At 44.2% G+C, this 21942-nt stretch overlaps 1 protein-coding gene and 1 non-coding gene across 2 annotated transcripts in view; both read right to left on the bottom strand.

Annotated features, from left to right (window-relative positions):
* The window catches only part of PDIA5 (protein disulfide isomerase family A member 5), a 108865-nt gene that overhangs the window by 68725 nt on the left and 18198 nt on the right, over nucleotides 1-21942 (bottom strand). Inside the window, exons 4-6 of the mRNA XM_068138999.1 lie at nucleotides 9781-9864; nucleotides 9029-9074; nucleotides 757-849 (exon numbers count right to left, since the gene is read on the bottom strand). Coding sequence (XP_067995100.1) covers nucleotides 757-849; nucleotides 9029-9074; nucleotides 9781-9864 — 223 coding nt within the window. The remainder of the gene's footprint in view (nucleotides 1-756; nucleotides 850-9028; nucleotides 9075-9780; nucleotides 9865-21942) is intronic.
* TRNAP-AGG (transfer RNA proline (anticodon AGG)) lies at nucleotides 8047-8118 on the bottom strand. The gene has a single exon. It is a non-coding gene; the product is annotated as a tRNA-Pro (tRNA).

Raw genomic sequence — 21942 nt, 5'->3', positions numbered from 1 at the left:
TGTAATAGATATAGAGGGTGAGCATTAAAAATTAATCTTCTTACAAAAGCTGAGTGTCAAAATAACTGTTTCTAATAATAAAAATGAAAGCTTGAAAATTGAAAAGGTCCTTTTTGAAATACCAGCTAGAGTCAAATCAATTAAAGTTTTAAAAATCCATAGACTAGAAAACCAATACAAAGCTCCAAGATGATTATATTAGAGAGAATGTAACAGGAAGCTCTGTGGTGGCACTGGCTTTTTAAGGTGGTTTCATCATATTTGCTGCTTTCCTACTTAACACCAAGAGGATAGTCACTGTACAAGGCTAAATGACACAAGATCTGGAAGCTGCTCCCTCCTGCTCCAAAGTTCCTGAGACTACCTGAAGCACATGAAGGAACCCAAGTTTTAATGGCAACCTGCAGTTGTAAGAGCAATGTTTTACCTGTTTTACCCTGCAGTGACTGCATCTTGCAATCTGTTACACTTTCCTGGGACAAACAAATCTCTTCCACCACACCATCCACAATGCTTTGATTCTTGCCATGTAGCTGACAGACTAATACCATGGCAGGTATGTGAGAGAAAGGTGGGAAGCAGAAGACTTTACTATACAGTCAGCACAATCCACTAACTTTGTTGAGTCACTTTAAACAGTTTGGAGGCTTTAAACTTCCCTCCCAAAGGAAGCAAATAATGGTGCTTCAGCAAGAGTTAGCACAAACATACACACTTCCCTTCATGCCATATATTTATAAAACACAGCTAATGTACCTTTTCACTGTCAACATGAACAACATCTTTGGCTTCAGGATCCTCCTCCCACAGCGGAGCACCTTCTGGATCCTTGAGAAAGGCCACCACAGACTGTAATAAACAGAGGAAAAAAAGCTTTTAAATCAAAATGAACCTTGTATCATCCAGTCTCAAAACCATGCTGTCATGCAAACCCTATCCAATTGGTGCCTTTACTCTTCTGATCATTTACTGATTGCTCTAATATGGAAGAACATAAATCTCCTATTGCAGAACCAAATGGCACCTGGGTGTATACCTTCCTCGTAACCAACATCCCAACTTACCAGCTTCCATTTCCATTATAAAACTGGGGAAAACAGCACAGAAATAGGCCAGCACACAGACAGGATTCTTCAGAGAGCTCTTTCAATGGTTAGATCTGAAATATTTCCACTACTACTCCTTTGGCTTAGCAGGAAAGCTCTCTCTTTACACAGAGGTCAGGTTCCCATGCCCTTCGCTATACCTGAGTAACCTTTGAATCCAATAGGACTAGTTGGAGGGCACACTGATACTTGCTGTGAGCAAAAGCAATGAGCTCCACACTCAAAGATCAAACTGCTTATTTAGTCAAAGGAAGAATAAACCACTAATAGTTCCCTCTTCTAGGTCCCTCTGCCTAGAAACTGCACTTGATAGGTTTTTAAGTAAGACAGTAAGAATAAAACATGACAAGTGGGAAATACAAGACCTTATTATTGTGCAGCTCCCATACAAGCTTAAAATACAGGCATGCATACTTTAAAATTGCTTCACCAACATGTAACCGACAATCTATTTCAGCAGAACACAGACATTCTCTTTATCACAGGGAAACACTTTCTAACAGTTCTGATTTCAGCCTCAGCTTGCAGGAAACTTCAGCCCTCTGGCGTCAATGCGATGCCCTCCACAGACTCCAGCAGAGTTGCACTGCCCTCCATTTACAGCTCTACATGGAAGCACAGGCTTGGTAATCATTATTCTGTGCTCTAGGAAACAGTATTTGGTACTCTGTGTTCATTTACCACTAAGACTGACCCTTTTCTTTGTGGTATTGCTTGTAGGTACATGCCCACTCCCAGACAGGATCTCTGCCATACCAGTTACACGGTGAGGTACCTGAGGACCTTCCCTCAAACCAAGACATGGATCATGCTGCCACAGCACTAAGTGAACTTACTTGGGAGATGGAGCAAAGAAAAGCTCCATTAAAGCCTTTTCTTGTCCACTGGATATTTTGCCAAAGCAGCTCAAAACTGAAAAGCAGACCTGAGTATATGCTGAAACACACCAAGAATATCAATCTAAAAGACTAGGTTTGTCGTCTACCTTCTCAAGAGCTGGTTACAGCACACCTCAGTGTCTCAGAGACACTTTTGCCACCTCTCTGCCTTTGGTGGGGCTGCTCTGGTACAACATCCCAGCAGTTTATCAATAGATAGTGGAGTTCATCTCATTTTCCTCAATCCCAGGCAGTACTGCAGGACTCAGGAGAATTCAGAGCTTATGGAAGGATCCATTTATTGCATTTATGTTTCTGTCTACTTGCACAGCTAATATTGAAGAGATTTGTCTTATCACAAAAGGCAATATGTAGTAGTCACTAGACAGAAAGTAAAACACGTAATGTGCATAGTAAGAAGACCTAGGGAGTGAGGTAGCAGTGCTGGGACCACAAACACTTCAAAGAAAAGAGATTTGTTTCAATATGGCATTAGCAGAGAAAGGAGCTAGCTAGGGAAAAAAATACAGTTACAGATGTGAAAAAAAACCACACCAGCATTAGCATCCCAAATGATGCCCTAAGAAGAGTGCCAGGTTCTGCACATCAGCCACAACAACTCCATGCAGAGCTACAGGCTGGGGTCAGAGTGGCTGGAGAGCAGCCAGGCAGAGAGGGACCTGGGGGTGCTGGTTGATGGTAGGCTGAACATGAGCCTGCAGTGTGCCCAGGTGGCCAGGAGGGCCAATGGCATCCTGGCCTGCATTAAGAACAGTGTGGCCAGCAGGAGCAGGGAGGTCATTCTGCCCCTGTACACTGCACTGGTTAGGCCACACCTCGAGTATTGTGTCCAGTTCTGGGCCCCTCAGTTTAGGAAGGATGTTGACTTGCTGGAACGAGTCCAGAGAAGGGCAACAAAGTTGGTGAGGGGCTTGGAAAACAAGCCCTATGAGGAGAGGCTGAGGGAGTTGGGGTTGCTTAGCCTGGAGAAGAGAAGACTCAGGGGTGACCTGAAGGGGGGGGTGTAGACAGGCAGAGGTTGGTCTCTTCTCCCAGGCAGCCAGCACCAGAACAAGAGGACACAGTCTCAGGCTGTGCCAGGGGAAGTTCAGGCTGGAGGTCAGGAGGAAGTTTTACACAGAGAGAGTGATTGCCCATTGGAATGGACTGCCCAGGGAGGTGGTGGAGTCGCCATCACTGGAGGTGTTCAGGAGGAGACTTGACAGGGTGCTTGGTTACATGGGTTAGTTGGACATGATAGGTTGGACGCAATGATCTTGAAGGAATCTTCCCACCTGGTTTATTATATTCTATTATATTATATTCTAAGACTTAATTATCTATGGGGAAAGGCAAGTATAGAACCACATAGCAGAGATGTTCTACATTTAGGCAAACTACAAGTCCTAGTCACTCTCAGTCTGCATAGACTTCAAAAAATACACTGGAGGGGAGGAGAGAAGGGTCAATGTTTCAAAAAGCTAATGAGTGCAATTGACTCTGCTAGTTTCAAGAATTCCTGCATGCCAAGTTCAGTCATGTGGAAACAGATGTGGTTAGAGGATGGGGGATTAAAGAAACTTAATTCATCCAGCCTCTCCCTCTCAGCCAAGACAGAAAAATATTAGATGTGTAATGTCTTCTGGCAGGAGAAGGCAGTACATTGCCTTGCACTCATTACTCCAGCAGTGAAAAGAACTTCCTGTGTGCCTTTATACAGCAAAGAACCTTCCTCAAACAAACCACAGCACCTTCTAATCATAGAAAAGCAGTGCTCCCCAGGCTGCTGCATAGAGCAAGGTCCAGGCCACAGCAATCCCCACAATGAAGAATTGGGTATGATCCTGTCACAACACGGTCACAACCTGCTTTGACCCCACAGCACTGACAGTGCCATGCTGGGCTGTAACCTGCTGCCAAAATCCCTGCAACAGCACTGAACCTTAAACAACAATTCAGCAGAATATGGAACATGGTTTCTCCCAGCCTGTGTGCTAAAAGCAAGTTCTAACAGCTCAATAGCTGGCTATCATATATGGACCTAGGTTTTAACTTGAAAAATACATGTGTGTATACACACACATACATACACACACATATATATACACAGAAACACATCCTTGTCCTTTTTATTCCTTTGAAGTAGGGATGCTAATAAACAGATTTCCCTTGATTTCACACACACTCCTTGCAACAGCAAACTTGAAAAGGATTCAGTTTAGAGCAGGGCCAATTTATTGGGTTAGTCTATTCCCTGTGCTAGTACTGAGCACATTTGTACTTTAATGAGATTTCTCCATTTTAGAAGCAGAATAAAACTCTCTGTACTTTATCCTCCAAAAGAAGCTTCATCATGTAATAAATGCAGCCTGGGTACTGGCCTCATGGCACTATGGAGGATTAGGACACACTGTGGCTAAAGCAACACATGAAGAGAGGTACCAGTTGAGATCAAACACTCATCTAAGCTTAGGTCTGCTGTCTTCAACAGCAGCTAACTACAGATATTTGGTGAAAAACTGTACTAGTACCATTCTTATGTAATACACACTGGTATATACTCTCAATTCCTGGCAAAAAGTAATCAGGTTTGTGGACCCTGCACCAGCTCTTGCATTTGGACCTCTGTGCTTGCTAACCACCAACAGTCTATCCTTTACATCTATCCTAAATTCTTGGCTTTCACATTCTTGGAGTTCCACAATGTTCTTTAAACATTGCAGTTGTGTCAAATCAGCCACTCTAAAATGCCACTCTTTGTCTCCAAACTTGTGTACAAAAAAAGCAGGTTATCACTACAAGCCCTTGTAAAAAGTCCCTTCCCAGTTTTCTTGTAGACCCCCTCCAGGAAGGCTGCTACAAGGTCTCTCCAGAGCATTCTTTTCTCCAGGCTGAATAGCCCCAACTCTCACAGTCTGTCCCCCCATAGGGGAGGTGAGGCAACCCTCTGATAATCTTTATGGCACTCCTCTGGTTCCACTCCAGCAGTTTGATGTCCTTCTTATGCTGGGGGCACCAGAATTAGGCACAATATTCCAGATGTGGTTTCAAAAGCAGAGTGGAAAGGGAGAATCACCTCCCTCATCCTGCGGGTCACTGTTCTTTGATGCAGCCCAGGAGATGGTTGCCTTTCTGGGCTCCAAGCACACATTTCCAGCTCACATTAAATCTTTCATCAACCAACACCCCCAAGTCCTTCTCTCAAGCCACTTCTCGCCTGCCCTCGCCTTTACCTAGATACTCAAGTACTGCCCTTCTGCAGGACTTCTACACCTTTCATTTGATGGAGCAATCAGAATCACATGTAGGGCACAAGATGAATGAAACCAATGGATTCAGATGTGGAATAACAATTTCCTCACCTACTCTGTTTCTTTCCTAATTATTTGACTTTTAAATACTGTTAAGCAGAAGGCTAATATTTTCAAGCCAGTAATTCACCATCACAATGTACATTACTGCATTACTCCAGCCGAGCTGGAGCTGCATCCTTCCCTCTCACGTTCCTGATCGCACAAATTCCTACTTTTATATTGATAAGCCACTTGGTATTGTGAGAGTCTAAGCCCTTCTGCACAGGGCAGCTGGAAATACTTTCTTACAATTACTCCTAAAAACTCTGCATCACTGACCATTGTTATCTTGCAGGTGACCTCCCTTTACCAGATAGCCCAAACAGTTCAGATCCTAACACAGGTCTCAGCAGCAGGAGGTTCTGTCTGCTAGCCTCCCCACACCGTGAACACTGAGCTATTCTTTATTTCTCAGTTTTCTAACAGTAAACCCACAAGAGCTTCTCTGATAATTATATAAGGATTTAGTTACTTTAAGAAATTAAAAGCTTCTCTTAAAAGCCCACGCACACTATCAGCTGGATCAGCCACATCTATGGAACTGCCGCTTACTTCAGAAGAATCCTTTTACAGCTCTTCAGAGCCGTGTCCATCATTCTCCAAAATGTCATACATATATTAATATGTCTACTGGATGCCTGGAAAGAAGATCTGAGTTTTATTGCCACAAGCTTGCTGAATGATGTGAAACAAATCCTTTAATCTCCCTGTTCTTCAGTGTGTCCACCTGTCCGTAAAATGAGTATGATACCCTGAGTAATTGCGCTGCTCTGCTGCTCACTGTTTGTAATGTGCTGTGAGATTCCTGACAAACACAGCTGAGAGACAGAAAGAAAGGTCGCTGCCTCGACAGAAGAAAACACAGAGAAGTGGTACAGAGGGAGAAACACTGAAAATATTCAGGCAGCTATGAGCTGCAGAACAGGTAAACACTCAGCTATTTGACCACTGCCCACCTCAGATGCACAGCCAATCATTAGCAGCTGGTTTCACAGGGGCAGTTAAACTAAGACTACAGTTCCTAGAGTAAAGGAGCTTCAAAACCACCCTTCTATCCACACTGGAATGTCATAGCCCTAAAGGATGCTGCTTCCCCCTCCCCAGCAGGTAGGGCAAAGAGGAAATGCTCATCAAAAAGAGGATGGAGTGAGGCTCTTCTCTGTGATGACAGGGCAGGGGGCAATCGGTGGAAGTTGAGGCACAGGAACTTCCATGTAAACATAAGGAAACATTTTTTTCTCCGTGAGGGTGACAGAATACTGCAACAGGCTGCTCATGGGGGTTGTGGAGTCTCCTCTGGAGATACTCAAAACCTTCCTGGATGTGTTCCTGTGTGATCTGCTCTAGGTGATCCTGCTCTGGAAGGGGGGTTGGACTACATGATGTTTTGAGGTCCCTCCCAACCCCTAACACTCTGGGTCCCTCTGTGTGTGTGAAAAACAGGAACCTAAAGGAATAAATGGCATGGTTCTTGTGCTGTGATTGACTCTCAGCACATGCTTTCCCGTTGATTCAAACTATAGCCAAGACCCAGAGTACTAATTCCTGGTTGGAGCACTTCTTGGAAGGCAGGAAAGACAGGTCACAAATTGTTCAAATCACCCAAATGTAAGCATGTAACAAGTCGTCTTTGCTCCACCACCCACCAAGAGGGAAAAAACTCACCAGGTGCATTTCCTCACTAAGTACAGAGAAGCAGCCTCAGGCACCTGACAACTAGGCTGGGTATCAAACTTCTCTTTTCCTAGTGCCAGGCAAGATTTCCACTGCAGGAGATGGGAAGACACACAGTCCCACTCTCCCCACGCCAGGCAAATCATTCACGATGACCCCAGGTTCAGGCTGAATGGATGATTCAAGCCAGGGTGTGCTACCTAGACAGTCCTCCCCATCAGCTACCCCACAACAACTCTGGCTGCAAAGGAAAAGTCCAGAGCAAGTGCACTTAGGAACAGCCACTCTGACAGAATAAACACATATATTTAGAATAAACCAAACCAGGTTGGAAGAGACCTTCAAGATCATTGCGTCCAACCCATCAACCAATCCAACCCACCCAAACAGCTAACCCATGGCACCAAGTACCCCATCAAGTCTCCTCCTGAACACCTCCAATGACGGCGACTCCACCATCTCCCTGGGCAGCCCATTCCAATGGGCAATCACCCTCTCTGTATAGAACTTCTTTATTAGAATAAAACCTTTATTAGAATAAACCAAACCAGGTTGGAAGAGACCTTCAAGATCATCGTGTCCAACCCATCAACCAATCCAACCCACCCAAACAGCTAACCCATGGCACCAAGCACCCTATCAAGTCTCCTCCTGAACACCCTCAACGACGGCGACTCCACCACCTCCCCAGGCAACCCATTCCAATGGGCAATCACTCTTTCTGTATAGAACTTCTTCCTCACATCCAACCTGAACCTCCCCTGGTGCAGCCTGAGACTGTGTCCTCTTGTTCTGGTACTGGCTGCCTGGGAGAAGAGACCATCATCAGCCTGTCTACAACCTTCCTTCAGGTAGTTGTAGAGAGTGATAAGGTCACCCCTGAGTCTCCTCTTCTCCAGGCTGAGCAACCCCAACTCCCTCAGTCTTTCCTCATCGGGCTTGTGTTCCAAACCCCTCATCAACTTTGTTGCTCTTCTCTGGACTCATTCCAGCAAGTCACCATCCTTCCTAAACTGAGGGGCCCAGAGAAAAGTAGGGCTCGTCCGGGAGTTGAACCCGGGACCTCTCGCACCCTAAGCGAGAATCATACCCCTAGACCAACGAGCCAGACAGTCATGTTCATGCAGCATTTCACACAGGCTTTCCTCCATCCCAGGCCAAAATCCCAAACAAACCAAGAAGGGTAAGCAAATGTAATGATGTCAGCCTGAGGTGGTGTCATCACCACAGGATCAGTTTGGTGCAGAGCCAATGTTTCCCTGGGAGGAGAAAAAGAAATGGGAACTAGGCAGCAAAGCTGAACTGAAGTAATTTCTGGAAGCCAAGTCATCACTGGGATGCAGCCTCACATAAGGATATTCCCAGGGCTTCACCACAGCTTTTCAGAAGGCTGCACACTTTTGGCCTGATTACTGTGCTTTTAGTCCACCATTTCCACAATCACCAAGATCTACACATTCAGTTCGTGTTTTCTTCCTTTCATTGCCCTCACTGAATTTTGCTTTCTGTTGCTCTGTGTCAAGATTTGCAGGAGAAGGATGACAGTTTTATCCCTGCTGCACTGAGGACACATCCATAGGAACTGTGGTTCCATAATCCAATAAAAAATAAGGCCACTCAGCTCTCTTTAAAGTTTACTGACACCCAACATAAAAACCTTGGCCAACTCATTATCAAAAAGCAATATTAGCTAATACTTTAGTTATATTGCCATTAATAGCTCCTCATAATAAAAACATGACAACTCCTATTTGTTCCTAGCCTGCAAGTTAACTCACCTTTTACACTACAGTTCAACATGGGTTGTCTTTTTACTAATACACAATTTCTTGGTTCTGTGGTTGATAGACACAGGCACACAAAAACCTTTAAGTCATTCTGACAACTGCTTATGAAGATTAACCCCTTCCCTTTCAATCCTTCAGCATGAAAAGCATCAACACCTGTTTTTAATCCACAACTGCCTCACCCATATGTAGCAAACCCAGCAGAAGAGCAATCAAATATTCAAATTTACCTTCAATGTGAACGCTCTGTTATATTCAGTATGAAATGCACCGTCCCTGTTGAACAAGGAGTAGGGAACAGTGTTAGCTTACAGTTGTGTTGCTGGAAATCATACAACTGCTCTTCCTCACTTCTCACTAACCACAAATAACATTGACCTGCTGAAGCCACAGAACTAAGTAGAATTTACAGTACAGTAATTTAAAGGGAGGGGAAAAAAGCATAAGGAAAAAGGGAGGATACAAAAGAGTGTACTGCAAACAGGTTTCTAGTAAACAATTTCCTCAGTGACACTCTAACAAGAATATTTACTAAGACATGATCTTTGGAGACAGAGATGCAGCTCCTTGGTATCTCTTACACTTAACAGTACTCCCAGTCCTATTATTTCCAGGAAGAAAATCTTTTGCTGTCTCAACTACACTTGCCTTCCTCCGCTTACTTTACAAAGCACTATTCTCAGCAGGCCTGTGACAGGGAAAGTAAGAGAGCTCAAATGTCAGGCATCAGCCATGTGCATTGGGTAGTTTTAAGCCATAGCGTCTCTCTCCCAAGGTCCCACTTGTGCTTTTAGTGTACTCTATTCAGCAGCAGAATAAATTTATCTCAGCTTTGGTCACAACAAATGCTTGCAGACTGAAGAAGCAGCAATCAATTTCACATGTCAAAGGGTTACAAAAACCAAAGTCCTCATGCTGTAGTATGTAGTATGGAGCTGTGGGGAGGCACCAACAATTAGGAGCTACAAATCCCAGCACTCACTTATAATGGAGTAATTCCACTCCTTTCTCCTTTGAATTAGGATCTACTTTCATCTTCTTGCACAATTTTCGGCTTTCAGTATCACTGCAAAAAACACATATTGGAAGAAAAAGTTATGAGAAAAGAAATCAAATGCATTCAGTTCTGAAAATTCATTGCTGTGCTTCCTCATCAGCAATTAGTTGCACCTAACAGTAATTTGGAAGCTGTTCAGCTAGGTCTGTGGGACAAGCATTGTGGAAAGCTGCAGTAGCCAATTTAATTTCTCCAATTGCTTGGTCAGGACACAGCGAACCACATTAAAACCACATTCCAAAATCAGGCCCTAACCATAAGAAAAGCAGCCCTTTCTAGCATGTCCAAGTGCCTCACCAGAACTTCTGTCCAAGAGATTAACATAAAATTGAGGAAGTCAGGTTTTCAGTAAAACCATGGTACTGCTAGGGCAGTGATCAAAGAGCACTACTGTGAAGACTCATATATACATTTTAAAAAGCCACACACACCTGGCAAGTGCAGGTAAAGACCACCTGCCACAGCTCCTGAAGGAGGAGGCACATAACAGCAGACTCAAACCACTTCTAGCAAGTCTTAACTGAACAAGAGTGAACTGCTTCCAGCTCCACATTAGGCTGAGTTGAAAGAGAAAGAAGGGTCACAGGCTAAAACTTTATATACATTGGCTCAGGTGGGCAGGTAAAGGGTCTTCATGGCCTAACTGTTGTTCCAAACAATGCAGGAGTGAAGCTATAGGGATGCTTAAAGCTGAAGTGAGTATGATGTCAGTCAAAAACTTGGGGAAATATCAAAACAATAAAGCTCCAAGGAAAAGAGGATGATTCACACTGACAAGACTATTCTTTGCACTGACAAACAGCAAGATTAAAATGCTTGGAAACTTGTTCCCAGTTGAGGACAACTTGTACCTTTTACACAGATAAATCAATTTAGAAGATGAAAATACTGAAACCCCATCAAGTTTAAACTGATTAGAGACACATTAGAGATATCCAAATTCAAGGGTTGCAAGAGCCCCACCAATTCAAGTGCTGCTGCCAGCTAATTCTCCCAATGTTCTCCAGCTGGCTTTCTGCAAATGTGAGGGACAACAAACAGTAAGTTCACAAGGTACTGCAAATGGAATACTCCCAAATGCTTATTGTGGATGGAATGAGAAGGGGTGTGCTATGGACACATGCATCAAACTCAGAATATTATGCTGAAGACAGAAATGAGCATTTTAAGAACTAACAAAGCATGCAACTCTCTCACCGGGAAGCAGCACCTGTAATCCCAGCTGTATAGAAGCATGTTTATCTGAAGAGTCTTAATTCATGTCAGTTCTGCATTTACAGATCATAGCCAAAGCTAGTCATTGTAGCCTGCAAACACTTTCTTTGCTTTTCCAGGAGGCAAGAGATCTGAGCCTGAGAAGACAGTTATTTTCAGGTTGTCTGCTGCATCTTTGTTTTCCATCTAGACTACAGTGGAAGAGGGAACTAAAACATTCACATTGTTCAATTAAGAGATGACATATCTCTCCTTGCAATAAAACTAGATGATGAAACAGCCTGAATTTGGTGTTTTGGCAAAAAAAATCTGGTCTGCCCTGTGGAGTTTGCACAAAACACCTGCAACAACAGAAATATCCTGTCTTCTCTTACCTGCAGTCCTCCAACAATCTTGTGGGCTAAATCTAACCAGGGAGTCTAAGGAGTTGGCATCACTTTCAAATCATCCTCCCATCTTGTCCCAGGCAGATCTAGAAGCACACAGAGTCCCCTGTGGCCCTGCTGAGCTGACTGACCAACTAACATCAGCCCACACCACACTCAACACTTGTGAATACTCTTCAAGACACTCCTAGATGTTTCCAGCACACATATCTATTTGTGGCCTTCTCAGCCTTGCCACGATAATGTTATGTGGTGGATTTGAACAAGTGTAGTGTTGAAACCTATCTCCAGCAATAGGGTTTGTCAGACCCCAAGATGGGCAGACAATCATTCAACAGAGGACCAAGATGTGTATCAATACAATTCTGTTACCAGTTCTATCACCAATTTGGTGAACTTCAAACCAAGTGGGGAAAAAGGGGTATCATTTAGATACCTGGACAGTCACCGTAGAGAAGTTTGCCAAGGTTTATACTGGTAAAAGGTTACAGAACCTTAATAGTGAAATGCATCTGTGAGTAAAAGCAGCTAGAAACTCCTGTTTTCTGTTTGCATGAATTTCTAGTAAAAAAGAAAAATAAAAAGGATGGATGGATGGATGGATGGACAGAGAGATAGGAACAGCTGTTTCATTGGCAGGAAACAGAATCTAAGCCTGCCCTGCTTTCAGGATTGGTCTATTTGTAGAAATGCACATAGCTGCCTGAATGCCCAGCCATTATCACAAGAGAGAAAGCAGAAATTTGCTCCAGTATGTCTCTTACCATTTGCTGGACATGTTCTCTACACCTCTGCACTGGGAGTTTAAGCCTGTTTATGCAAGCTATCTGCACTTATTCAAGGGATGGAAAAGGAGAAGGTTTCCAGAATGAGAAGCATCTAAGTACGTATCAGCCATTTTTTCATGCAGCAGTGCAGGTTCTTGCACATGCCAGACTCACCAGTTCAAATGCCATACTAATGGTTCTTTGGAAAAAGCAGAAAAGAAGACATACAGAAATGGCAGAGATGGACCTGTTCCACTTTTCCTTCTGCTTTCACTTACAGCCAGACAAAAATAACCTGCAAAGAGCAACTTGCTCTGGTATCACTTAGTAACAACCATTATCCTTAATAAAAGTAAATATCAACACAGATGTGGTCTCTGCTCTAGAGATTTATCTCCTTTGGATGTGAACCAACGGCCTCTCTCTCTGAAGATGAGCTCCTCCATTCTCACATGAGAGAGGATAATTAGGACTCTGATTCTTGTGATTTACTTTTACCACTTAAAGAGACAGTGCAAGAGTTCTTACGAAGACTAAAAGGAGGAAAAAAAAAGGGGGGGGGGGGGGGGGGCACCCAAACAAAACCCCAAACCTGAACAAGACACAAACCACCCTGAAAATCACTCTACCACCCAGGCCAAGACACTCCACACAAAGCAGCAGACTCAGGAAATGCTGGTTTGAGGGTGAGGTGAGTAATGTGCCCACAGCAGCTGTCCTTGGATGCCTCATACCATTTCTGTCCAGAGCGATTTGAACCCTGCTGTGCTGCTGCTGAAGGGATCCCACTTTGCCTGCAGGCAGTCCTACAAATCATCCATCCATGAAAAACCATCCAAAACATTAACCTACTCACAATACCACAAAGGACCTAAACGCCAGCTGTCTATCCAGTAATAAGGTCAAATCTTAAGTGGCACAATGGCATGGATTTCTTCCACTCCCACAAGCACGTTCCCCATGCTCTCCCTTCCCATGAAACCACACCAGGACTCCAAAATACTCCTTGGCTGGAGGCAAGGGCAGTTTGGAAAAAGAACAATAAGATGAAAGGTCCAAGTTGACCTAAGCAAAAAGTCTAAATAACCATAAAGCATGCATCACAGGAATACTTCACCCCTTTCCAATCACATCTCTGTCTCTTCTACCAGGAGAGGATTCTGTCATTTGGGAGTATGATAGAGGTGGCAGGAAGCCCAACTGGAGCACTCCCTGTAAACCTCTGGGATCCCCTGTCAGTGTAAGCATGAATGAGTAATCTCTATGCACAAGCAGCCAGCTGTTACCAGGACAGGAGGAGGGTGAGGGGCTTGTGAAGGAGATCTGACCTCTTTTGTCTGACCACCAGTGAAGCCAGCACCAGAAGAGGATGTGCCACAGGCATTCCTCAGGAGCATTACAGGATGCACAGAGCTGCCCACAGGCCTGGGATTTTGTGGCCATAGGGATGGAGAAGCAGTAACAGATTCTGATGGCAGTCCCCAGCGGCAGAAGCAACCCAGAGAAATGCCTTTACAGCAATGTGTAAAGGTAATTTGGAGAGACAAAGAACAGAGGGCAAAACTAGACAGGAGGAACACAACATAAGATCCATGAGTTTGCAGTAAATCCACACTGTTTTCTGAAAACAACAAAAGTTTGTGCTGGATGGATCCTGAATAAGAAAAGGTGCATGGAGATGGCAGTGCAAAACCCTGCTTTGAGTGAATTTAAATGTTGTCCTGGCAGATCCTGAAGGAAGCAGGGTAAGACACATCCTCAGCACCATTCTCTCTTGTAAGAGCAAGTAAGATCATCTGCAGTTCCCTAATTACTTCCCTTACGTAATGCTGCCCATTAGCTTCTCATCAAGAAGGAAAAACAACCCTACAACTACACCTGCCTCTGGGGAGGAAGGATCTGGAACGATCCTATCAAATCCCATCTTCAGAAATGACAAAAAAAGCCATTAAAAAAAAAAAGTTCACATCACTAGCTGCAAATCCAACAGCAGTGTGTTCATGTGCTGTGTGGCCATGCCACTTTGCAACACAGACTGGATCCAGTCTTCTTTTTCATCTCCGAGGGTGATCAGAGGGCTGGAGCACCTCTCCTATGAGGACAGACTGAAGGAGTTGGGGCTGTTCAGTCTGCAGAAGAGAAGGCTCCGAGGTGACCTCATTGTGGCCTTCCAGTATCTGAAGGGGGCTTACAAGGCGGCTGGGGAAGGACTTCTCAGGATCTCAGGTAGTGATAGGACTAGGGGGAATGGAATGAAGCTGGAGGTGGGGAGATTCAGGCTAGATGTGAGGAGGAGGTTCTTCACCATGAGAGTGGTGAAGCCCTGGAATGGGCTGTCCAGGGAGGTGGTCGAGGCCCCATCCCTGGAGGTGTTTAAGACCAGGCTGGATGAGGCTCTGGCCAGCCTGATCTAGTGTGGGGTGTCCCTGCCCATGGCAGGGGGGTTGGAACTAGATGATCCTTGTGGTCCCTTCCAACCCTGACTGATACTACTATGATACTATGATCTGCACCTACAGTGCTCCTAAGTACAAGAAACAGTACACTTTAAGCAACCAGGTCAGTAAATTTGCCTGCACAAAAACTATCTCACTCCTCTATCAGCGTATCATGCAACCACAAGTGGACCACAGACCTCACGATCTGTAAACAGATTTTGTCTCTTCTACATCTTTTCCTGTGAAACAAGGCACAACAATCCACATAAATTATGCTTCAGCACTCCCATATAGCACAATTTCAACCACAGGCCCCAGAACAGTGGAGGCTCTGCTGTTATCAGTGGCTGTACAGACAAAACAGAAAAAGCTTTGGAAGGTACTAGCCAAAGCTCTCATTTTGTTACCAGCACACTCTCTCATTACTGTCTACATTGTTTAACTCATTCATTCTTTTATGTTATAGTGAAAAAACATCGTACAGAGAGCTCCACACTTCAGGGAAGCGGCAACTGCAGCTTCAGACAAGCTCTGAGCAGTGAATTATCCATCAAGTTTGCCCAGCCCAATGAACAGCCTCTGCAATGCTCTCTGGCTACCTTCCATAGAATAGTCTCTCCAGACAGACTGATGAACAACCTCAGAAAGCACTGAGTTGAAATCTTGCCAAACAACTCATCGGGCTTGTGACCCAAAAAAACAGGCAGCAAAAGGGGTGTCAATGCCAGAAATTTCCTCAAGCCACCTAAAAGTGAAAACCATATTTGCATGAATTTGACATTGTCAATGGTAGTCAGATGTGCTCCTACAGGGTTTCAAAATAAAACAGTGCAACTCATTAGCCAAACACAAGATTATGACTATGCTTCTTGCCCTCTTCAGCACGCTGACATGGACCCCATGATCCATTTACGCTACAGCGACTGACCAAACAAAACCAGACCAACCCGTGCAAAACTCTCATCCTCCCAGACTGCAGGCATTGCCTCCCCATCATTCTCACTCCTCCCTCCCAGCCCAGGCTGGCAGCTGCCACAACTACTGCTGCTCACAGTATGTCACATTTGTAAAGTTCCTCATATTCTCTACTGATCCCAGGCCTTTCTGCATCACTTCTGAGACAGCTCTGAAATCAGAGAAGACAAAAAAAGAAATCATTTTAAAAGAATAAAATTCTCCAACCATCAGCTGAGCCTACAAGAGCACTTCTCCAAAGGGTTGTGCTAAGTAGCTGCTGGATGGTAATCACTTCCTTCTACTTGAACAGAATCAGCACAGGAAGCTTAAAACGCAAGATTTGTCTTTGACGACGATGCAACATTTTGCCACCGTCCTAAGCTCCTGATGGAAATTATCTTGTAAATGTAACAATAGCAACAGGTTTCCATAGCACAGGACAAATGAGCCACCCAAACAATGAGGTGGATGAAACATGTGAATCTTTCCAGGGATGAGGGAGCATGAAAACCAAAACCAGGAATATGCTACTGGAAAGAATTGAAGATTAAGATTAGTAGACTGACAGAACAATTTCATCTGAATTTAGGGCCTGGTTTTCCCCTCTAGAATGCATCAAAATGTCTCCTTGGGACTCACAAAGCGACTGCAGCCTTCTGCTCCGAACGGTCCCCTGGAACGTGCCAGGAATGCAAGCAGAAAAATCCATGTGCTGCGAAGACCCAGCGCCACGCATCATCCAATACAAATGACCCCCTGTACCCATTAGTCAATTAGAAAGGCCAGGAATCTATAGGAATGAGATTAAAAAGAAGTATTTTCTGAAAATTAAAACCTCTGAGATTAATTCTTACAGCAAGCAAGAGCGAGCCAAAGAGCAGAAAGAAACCCCAGACAACAAATTAACAGGTATCGTCCAGCAAAAACAATGAAGGGAAAATCCTGTAAGACCCAGCCCTGCTGAAAGTCAGTAAGTTAGAATGAAGAGTACTTGCCATGAAAAGAAAAATTACCAAGAAGCACTTGGTGGCCCACATGCTTGCACAGAAATAAGGCAAACATTCACGGGAGTTACCAAAGGCTTTGCAGGAACTTCTAGAAATATCAAACACTCCTCTTTGCAAAGCAGCAGCTTTCTGCACCAGACTCATCCAGAGCTCTTTTTACTCACACAATCTGGTACAGGGAAACACTGTCCTAACCTGGGATAGATGATGACTACTACCCTGCCCTTGAGTTCACACTGATATAAGGTTCTAAACCCACAAAAGCAGGGTCTGAATCTATCACTGATGGGCACACTGGTGCTGCAGCACACTGTACTTGCTCCCTTACACTATGGGCCCGGAGAGAATGTTTTAAAGGAAGTAGTGAACGACGGAAAATGGAGGAAACTTTACATTAAAAATCTTAGCTTCCCTACTCTTCATTTCAGTCTGGAAGGCTTCAGTGTTGAAGATTCACAGCTAATGAGCAATTCCAGGCAAAACCCATGGAACATCCACAGTTAGTATGAAACTGAGACAGAAGCCCAGGCTCAAACATCCAAGCACTAGAGTGGACATTCGTTAAAACACTCTACATTTCTGAATCAATGCAACAAATCAGATTAAATGGGTTTATGCTAAGAACTGTGAACTTACTTTTAAAAGGAAGTTTTTTCAGACTGGTACAGCACTTCCTGCACAGTCACTCTTACAGGACAAAAAGACTGCTTTAATGTGAATTAGCCTAATCATGCAGACAGGTTATGATAGAGACAGAAGGAAGGCACTGAAAAAATCTATGCTGCAAATGCGCAGTTTGCCCATGTAAATTATATCCACACAAGGACCATGTTTGTCAGCATGACTGCACTTGCAAAGTGTTCTTGGTGGACACCTGATTTAATCCCCCAGCCCCACCTGCAGACCAACCTTTGCTACCTCCCCCCAGCTGTCTGGCACTTAATGTTAGGTGCCATCCACTCCCAAGCTGCCGCTCCCCTTCGCCTCCAAGATCACTGTAGAAAAAGGCAGAAATCCCAGACACTGCAAATCTACTTGGATGGAAGAGTTCATATCAGTGCAAGAGCGGCACTCATTCCTTTTTTCCCTCCCCATTAGACATGGTCATTTTTATTTGCAATTTTAAAGATTTTCATCAGCTTTAAAATTCAACTACTACATGGAATAAAGATGAGTAAGATTATTCCCTTAAAAAAATCCTGCTACTGATCAGCTTTACAGGAGTGAAGGTAAAAAACTAAAGAGCATGACATTTAACACATCCAAGTGCCAGGTTCTGCACATTGACCACAACAACCCCATGCAGTGCTACAGGCTGGGGTCAGAGTGGCTGGAGAGCAGCCAGGCAGAGAGGGACCTCAGGGTACTGGTCGATGGTAGGCTGAACATGAGCCTGCAGTGTGCCCAGGCAGCCAGGAGGGCCAATGGCATCCTGGCCTGCATTAAGAATAGTGTGGCCAGCAGGAGCAGGGAGGTCATTCTGCCCCTGTACACTGCACTGGTTAGGCCACACCTCGAGTACTGTGTCCAGTTCTGGGCCCCTCAGTTTAGGAAGGATGTTGACTTCCTGGAACGAGTCCAGAGAAGGGCAACAAAGTTGGTGAGGGGCTTGGAACACAAGCCCTATGAGGAGATACTGAGGGAGCTGGGGTTGCTTAGCCAGGAGAAGAGGAGACTCAGGGGTGACCTTATCACTCTCTACAACTACCTGAAGGAAGGTTGTAGACAGGTGGGGGCTGCTCTCTTCTCCCAGGCAGCCAGTACCAGAACAAGAGGACACAGTCTCAGGCTGCGCCAGGGGAGGTTTAGGCTGGATGTTAGGAAGAAGTTCTATACAGAGAGAGTGATTGCCCAGTGGAATGGGCTGCCTGGGGAGGTGGTGGAGTCGCCGTCATTGGAGGTGTTCAGAAGGAGACTTGATGGGGTGCTTGGTGCCATGGGTTAGTTGTTTGGGTGGGGTGGATTGGTTGATGGGTTGGACGCGATGATCTTAATGGTCTCTTCCAACCTGGTTTATTCTATGTATTCTATGTATTCTAAGATGACAGCTAACACCATCTGTAGCAGCAGCCTCATTTCTGAAACTCCTCCCTGCTATTTCAAGGCATTGAATAAATTCATTTATGACTGTGTGAGTGAGTAAAGCCTTTCTTAATTGATGCATTAGAAAATCAAAAATTTGGGAAGGAATATTTCATCTAGGAGGCAGATAAACACAGAAACTGGAGGAAATCCCAGAAAAGACCATCAGTCATTAGATTTGACCTCATGAACCAGCACATGTCTAGATGCACAGCCTTGAAAAGATTGCTCTGTTAGCCAAATTGTGGTCTTTATGCTACGTGTCATGGAATCACAAGAGTAACAAAGAATTGTTGGGACTACAAGACAGACACACAGGACACACAAGAGGGACTACATGACACACAAAAGCAGGAAAAGTGAGATTAAAACCAAACAAAAAAATTAGTCAGGCATTTTAACCAGATGGCATTTCCTCTTCCTAGTAGTCTGATGTGCTAAAGCCAAGCACACGCACTATGACAGCAGATGGAAATCACACAGCTTTGTTTATGTTTGAGACCTACAGTAAAGGGAATCATGAAATTTTGTGGAGAGAATAATTATCCAGAGCCAAAGACACGCATGCTTTTCAGAGAATACCAGTCCATGATTGGGCAGGAGTTTACAAAACAAAACAAAAAAGCCCACACACAAAAAAACCAACAAACAGAAAAACCAACTGAAGATAATTCAGTAACAGTAAAATCCAGGACCATTCACTAAATCACATCCAAGATAAAAAGGACTCACTTCAACTGAACTCTTCTGCCATCTCCTCAAAGCCACACCTAACCACAAGGCATTTTATAACCTACCAAATCCATTCTCTCCTTTTCAGCAAAGACATTTTAGTTTCTTTTCACTTCATTCAAAATAGTTATGCTCTTCTGAGTAATATCAGTCCTTGGCCACTCCATAATCTATCACCAAGTCTACCCAAAAAGGCTAGATGATAACTTTAGAACAATTATTCTTCAGAATCAGCCCTCAGGGCATCACAAACTGGGACTCAAGCTTTGTCTGCTCTAAAGGCAAGCAACAAAATCTTAGTCTTTCATTCAAGCAGTAATATCATCTTACCGTGTTTCCAGGCACATCATTTTGGACCTTTCCTTTTACTTGGCACTATAATGATCTGCCAGGAGTCTCTACTTTTCACAAGATTCCTCTTTTACTTGACCACATCAATGCTTACCTCCAGTTGTACTATGCCTCCTAGGATGGAGCTGAGGGCAGACGCAGAGGCTCTGCAGCACACACATCATACACACATCTTCAGCACACCAGCTCCACTGCACTCCAATCTGCTGTCACAGTTAGCAGAAGCCAGGCTCTTAAGATTGCACAAAAGGGCACTTTTTTTTTGGTAGACATCTTAAGCTTTCAGCTCCCTATGAAGCCCTTCAATTTTCAACATTTCTGTGAACTTACTACTAATAACAATTCAATAAATAACCAAACTCTCTGCTGGCTTACATGTCCATCTCAATAGTAACTGGACAGGCTACATAAAGAGCACTCACTCATGCTGTTTTATCACTTTTCCCTTCAAAGTTGCACAACCTCTTTATAAACATTGACTAATGAATCAGGCACTATTTACCCAGTTGCCTGGAAAAGAGATACACCTCTTTCTAAACAGCACAAAGTAACAAAACGTGAATCATTCACAGACCCAGGAACAGAAGCTGGAACTATTAATGTGGCCACTCCCCAAATGTGAGTCCCTAAATATTTTCTCATGAAATGACCAATGCATCAGTCTGGGACACCCTGAAAATTTACCAGTCTGCAATGTTGTGCTCTGTCCCTGATGCCATGAATTCTACCAGGCATGCTTCATTCAGTATTCTGCTGTTGTCTCACACCACCAGTCATTCAACATCAAATGCTTCAGCAAGGACTTTCTAATTAAAACATGGAAAGGTTATAATAAAATGTCTTTGTCATATCATTAGTGGGATTTTCATTCACAATTGAAATAGCTTCATGTTTATTGTGTACAGAGCCACATACACTATCTCAGCACACAGGAGCAAACAGCCACCACTTCAAGGCTGCCAGCAACTCTTGAGCTGCCCCTTCATCTCTAAAAGGAGGTGTCTATCTGCCTGCACACGCTGATTGAAATCTCCTGTGAATGAGGGCCTTATCTGCAGTACTGCATGCAGCAGCATCCCCAGGTGTGCTGTGCTCAGCATGGCCCTGATCCAGCCTGGCACCTAACACAAGCAAGACTAACTGTACAGGAAAGGCAGGAACTTGGCATTTCTCACCCTGTTTCTCCTGGGCCAAGGCGTTCTGGGGACCTCAGCTATCCCGCCTCAAAGTGACAAAGTGGCAAACTTCTCTACTCCACACTAACCATCTCAGCAAGAAACCAAGCATTTCCCCACATCATGATGAAAAACTAACTTTCGTGGTCTCTCCAAGACCACTCAACCTGGAACTGAAAGCTCAGGTCTAACCTCTGTCTCCTACCACAGCCTCAATAAAAGCGAAGGCCCAGGAGTGTGGTTTCCACATAGCCAGCAATTCAGGCAGCCCACTTCCAGCCACAAACCTGCACACTCCTCTACTGATGAAATACAGAACGTACTGCTGAGACTTAGCAATCCATAATGTGTCCATCAGTGGAGCAGTATATTCTTGCTTTCTCCAGAAAATGAGAAGAAGAAAGAAAATAACATGAAACTAAAAATGTGTCACCCATAAAGAAAAGAAAGAAGACTGCTACCATCACCACAGGGAAGCAGAAACACAAGCCACAACTCTGCATGTATGCCAGCCTTGCCAGTGCTCGGATCTGAAGGCAAAGAAATCCGCTACAGCAGGATTTGGGAGAGCAAAGCCAAAATTCTGTGCTAAATATTGCTGCCAAACAAGCCATTTCTTGTCAGTATTTGTAAAACAAATTGAGCCTGTGCTGTAAATATCCCTGCATCTGTGTGCTGTTTGTTTCAGCATGAAGACTTGCAAATAAGCTTCAATGGAGAATAGCCTGAGCAATTCTAGTAGGACTCAGATGTTCAGGCGCTGCAACTGGGCCTTTGTGAGCAGTGACAGCACTACTGCAACCTCTCTCATACTATCACTGCAATAAGGTGGGCAGCAGTTTGCAGCTACCTGTGTAAAAAAGAAAAACCACAGAAAAAACCCCAGGCAACAAGAAAAAAAAAAAAGTCTTTGAAGGAAAAAAAAGGTATTAAAAGTTACCTCAACACTATGAGATTGATTTCTAAATGCTTTAAAG

Source organism: Melanerpes formicivorus, unplaced genomic scaffold, assembly GCF_026170545.1.
Source record: "Melanerpes formicivorus ecotype bairdi unplaced genomic scaffold, bMelFor1.0.p_v2 SCAF_5, whole genome shotgun sequence".
NCBI classification, from domain to species: Eukaryota; Metazoa; Chordata; class Aves; order Piciformes; family Picidae; genus Melanerpes; species Melanerpes formicivorus.
This window is presented reverse-complemented; position numbering and strand designations above follow the sequence as displayed.